The sequence below is a fragment of the Mandrillus leucophaeus genome, unplaced genomic scaffold (genome assembly GCF_000951045.1).
Source record: "Mandrillus leucophaeus isolate KB7577 unplaced genomic scaffold, Mleu.le_1.0 Scaffold347, whole genome shotgun sequence".
NCBI lineage: Eukaryota > Metazoa > Chordata > Mammalia > Primates > Cercopithecidae > Mandrillus > Mandrillus leucophaeus.
The window spans coordinates 498,975-503,598 of record NW_012103665.1 but is presented as its reverse complement, the minus strand read 5'-3'; the positions used below and the strand labels follow the sequence as shown (position 1 = coordinate 503,598).

Sequence of the window (4,624 nt, the reverse complement as noted above, 5' to 3'; positions counted from 1 at the left end):
CTGAATTTCTTTTGTGTGTCTGAACACATAAACTGAGTATGTACTCTGAAGAGAGTTTTGTAAAGTAAAGGCAGATCATAGGAGCAATCATTTTGTAAAATATTTAGATTAAGTATACCAGAATTATTACACATTTCAGCTATTTAAAAAGTAAGGCACACAAAGAGGCTAGGATCCAGTAAGATGTTTTAGCTACACGAAGAGATCCAGGCCTTTAAATCAGGCAGAACTAACAATTTATCTAGTCTAATGGAAGCAGCTAATTAAATGCCAGGAACATGATACTGTGTTAATACAACCTCTAGATTAATTTGGCTTGGGAACTAGAATAAAATTGAGAAAAACCAAGCCACCCAGCTACGATGGGATAGAGCAAACATCACAATATGGTTCAAAGACCCACAGATGGGGCCAGGCATGGTGTCTCAGACCTATAATCCCAGCGCTTTGGGAGGCTGAGGCAGGTGGATAGCTTGAGCCCAGGATGAGGCCACTCAGACTGACTGTGCCACTGCACTCCAGCTTGAGCAACAGATACTCTGTCTCTTAAAAAAAAAAAAAAATCCATAGCTGGACAATCATCTTACCCGTCTCATGTCAGGATCACTTGTGTTGACCACTTTAGGCAGAAGCACAAATATCAATAAAGGAAGAACCATCATCATAACCTGCAGAAAAAAAAAAAAATCCAGAAAATATTTTTCCCCCACTTTACAGTTAATAGAACAAAAAATGCACTTAACAACCAATGGTGAAATTAAAGATTTAAATGTTGTCTATACAATAACACTAGTAGCAATCATCTCAATTCTACTGAACCGGTTCTGATGACAGCAAGGTGCTGTCTGTCTGGCAATGGTGGACTATTATAGAATGTAAAAGTTTTCTGTATGTATGTTCGGACTTTAGACACTTCATAGCTGTGCCTCCCATCTATCTTTTTGCAGAGTTTACTGCGTTATTTAACACAAATAGTTTGCAAATGGAATTATCTATTCGCTTTTTTTTAATGTATAGTCTGGCAATGGGATTGGTGATCCAATGGCAAGCTAACAGCTCTTTTCAGATGACTGTGGTTCTTGGAAAACTGACCTACTTTAGCAGACCAGTTTTGAAAAATGACCTAGAAGCATCACGCACTGGAGCACTAGATACACTTCCACAGAATTTCAGAGATGAGAACATGGAAGATGAATAAGCTCTGGAGTTTCACTGCTGACTTCTTCCATCCAGTCTCCCTCCTGCCTCTTCATCTCTGACAACAGAGTCTAGGTACGAATTTATTCCTCTCTAGGGGATATACAGCCTCTGAATATAGATCATGTGTGATCTAAATAGCTATCAGCAAGGAATATGAACAAAACTTAGATGAATTCTTTTATTTTTATTTTTTGAGACACAGTCTCACTCTGTTCCCCAGGCTGGAGTGTGGTGGCACAATCTCGGCTCACTGCAACCTCCACCCTCCCTGGTTCAAGCAATTCTCCTGTCTCAGCCTCCCGAGTAGCTGGGATTACAGGTGCCCACCACCACATCCGGCTAACTTTTTATATTTTTGGTAGAGACGAGGTTTCACCATGTTGGCCAGGCTGGTCTCGAACTGCTGACCTTGTGATCTGCCCATCTCAGCCTTCCAAAGTGCTAGGATTACAGGTATGAGCCACCACGCCTGGCCTACTTAGATAAATTCTAAGACAGCAATTCAATTTTTAAAAACAGCAAAAGAAAAGGCCAATTTGTTTCTAAAAACTGCTTTCTTGATGATAGTCAACAATAATTTATTGTATATTTTAAAATAACAACCAAAGAGTGGAATTGGTATGCTCCTAACATTTACAAAAACATGATAAATGCTTAAGGTGAGGGATAACCCAATTACCCTGATGTGATTAATACACATCATATGCCTGTATCAACACATCACATGTGCCTCATAAATGTACATTATTAGGTATCTACAATAATTAAAAACAAAAACAAATGTTTAAAGAATGCATGCTATTAGTGTTTCATTATTAGTGAGTATCATAACATCGGTTTCATAATGCCAACTACTTAAATAACCATAGAATAACTTTTTTCTTCACTACACATGTTAAAAAAAGAGAAAGAAATCCTTACTTGTGCTATCAATAGGGGCTGGTTAATAAATGATGGCACATTCATCAATGGACCAATAATATGCAGGTAGTACGGCCAGGCGCAGTGGCTCACGCCTGTAATCCCAGCACTTTAGGAGGCCGAGGTGGGTGGATCATTTGAGGTCAGGAGTTTGAGACTAGCCTGGCCAAGATGGAGAAACTCCATCTCTACTAAAAATACAAAATTAGCTGGGCGTGGTGGCGCATGCCTGTAATCCCAGATACTTGGGAGGCTGAGGCAGGAGAATCGCTTGAACCCAGGAGACAGAGGTTGCAGTGAGCCGAGATTGCTCCATTGCACTCCAGCCCGGGCAACAAGAGCAAAATTCCGTCTAAAAAAAGTCAAAAAAAACCCCAAAAAATATGCAGGTAGTATGAAGAATGAGACAGCTCCAAGTATGACTGACTTACTGAATATTCTTATTCTATTTGAAATGTAAAATATGTTATCATAAGCATTTATCCAATTTCTATTACACATTTCAATAATCAAATCTACAGTGCAATTCTCATTATATTTTCTTCATTACGTATTCCCAAAGCCACTGTTCTTCTGAAATCTGCAAACTACTCACAATTATCCTTTCTTCCACCAATCTGACCTCAGCTTTCTATCTCACAGGGGTCTGAAGTTGCCACTGCCTAGAAGCAAATTAGGTATTAGTAAAGTGCTTTATTTTAGCCTGATACGTACCATCGGGTTCATTAGAAAGTCTGTCCAGCCCCACGATTCCCTTTTAATAAAGTAAGAAGGTGGACCTGAAGATTTCATTTGGAGAGGATAGGGCAGTCTGACAACCTCTGATGTTTTGATGTAATTCACATATCTTGCTCTGATAAAGCAACATGGGGAAAGCAACAGGAATTCCATTAAAAACATTACTGGTTAAAAGAACTGCTTATATTATATTAGCAATGCCTTATACATACCTTCGGCTTTTTCCAAAATGCTTTAAAATCTAAACTTTTGATCTTGAAAATCTGACCAAAATAGCTTTATCTACATGTCTAAAATATGCAGCAAAACACAGAGAAAAAAATGCTAGACTTGGAATCTTCTAGCTGTAGCTCTGTCATTACCTAGGCCTGTGGGATTAATGAGTTCCCTAACTTCTATTTATGTCAAAAATTATTTTAGAATCCTTCTGGTGCTAAAGTTATTTGATTATATTTAGTAATGAGTTTACTTCATTATATGATACAAAAATACTGTATTTTATTTTTTTGATTGTCTAAGAAATGCATTATTGGATGTAACCAATTTTTAAGGCTATATTGCCAGAAAATTTTATAATGCAAGAAAGCACTGCAACAGTGCTATAGGTAACACTACATTTTTCACCAAAAATGCATTAATTTTAATCAAAATTTTCATCCATGTTTACATATGATTCATTTTACTTTTTGAAAACTGCCTCTCCTATTTCACTGTCACTGCTGTGTTGAATTCTGGGAAATTTCTTTTCTGATCTATCTCCCACTTCTTCTAACTTCTGCTCAGTTTCTTAATGTATCCATTTAGTTGTACATTTCAATGCCTATATTCATTGTAGAAGTTCTATTTTATTCTTTTTTCAAATATCTATAGCCTATTTTGGTATATCATTTCTATGGAAGTCTTTTATTTCCTTAAGTACTTTAAATATATATTAAATTATTTTACAGTCTATATCTAATAATCCTACTATTTAAAGTTCTTGGAGGTCTGATTTATTTGCTGACTCAATGTAGACTGTTTTCTTGGGTTCTTTGTTAGTAGATTTAATTTACCTTTATTTAAGTAAAAAGATACAAAGGGTATCTCCTTGCAGAGAGATTATGCATTTGTTTCTGCCAGGAATTTGGGAATTATAACCAGAAACTATTTTGTTCACTGCTCAGCTTGGAAGTTCCTGGATTATGCAGAAAGTAATAAATTCATACCCCAGATTGTAATGAGTATAGGAGCATAACTATCAGTTTTCAGGCGAGACTTTTTCCCCCAAAGGCCAGGGTCAGACTTGTACCTCCGAAAATCCAGGGCCTTCTGCATTTTAGTACCAGTGGTCAAAGGGAGGACCAAATTTTAGATCTAATTTTGACTCCAAGCAAGCCCATGGCTTGCCTCCTCCCTGCACACTGCTAATTAAATCTAAGCCTTCTGGGTTAGAGAATATCAAAATCTCCAGATGGCGAAGTGGTTTATAGTTTATCCCCTAGGGATTTCCTTTGTTTTGGAGGGAGCTAAGCATTTATTAATAAAAGAAAATGTTTGTCATATTTTTATCCAGCATTTCTCTGCCAAAATGTCAGAAGTGAAAATCCCACATATATTCAAAACTAATTTATCATTCATGCTGCATGCTTATAAAATATTGGTCAAGGCTGGGCACAGTAGCTAATGTCTGTAATCTCAGCACTTTGGGAGGCCGAGGTGGGTGGATCATTTGAGGTCAGGAGTTTGAGACTAGCCTGGCCAACATGGTGAAACCCTGTCTCCACTG

The 4,624-nt window shown here is 37.4% G+C and overlaps 1 protein-coding gene across 2 annotated transcripts in view; it reads right to left on the bottom strand.

Moving 5' to 3' along the window:
- The window catches only part of EMC7 (ER membrane protein complex subunit 7), a 38,691-nt gene that overhangs the window by 4,447 nt on the left and 29,620 nt on the right, over positions 1–4,624 (bottom strand). For both annotated transcript variants that reach the window (XM_011989108.1, XM_011989109.1), the window contains 2 exons: positions 2,836–2,974; positions 588–668 (listed from right to left, as the gene is read on the bottom strand). In XM_011989108.1, the coding sequence (XP_011844498.1) occupies positions 588–668; positions 2,836–2,974 (220 nt within the window). The remainder of the gene's footprint in view (positions 1–587; positions 669–2,835; positions 2,975–4,624) is intronic.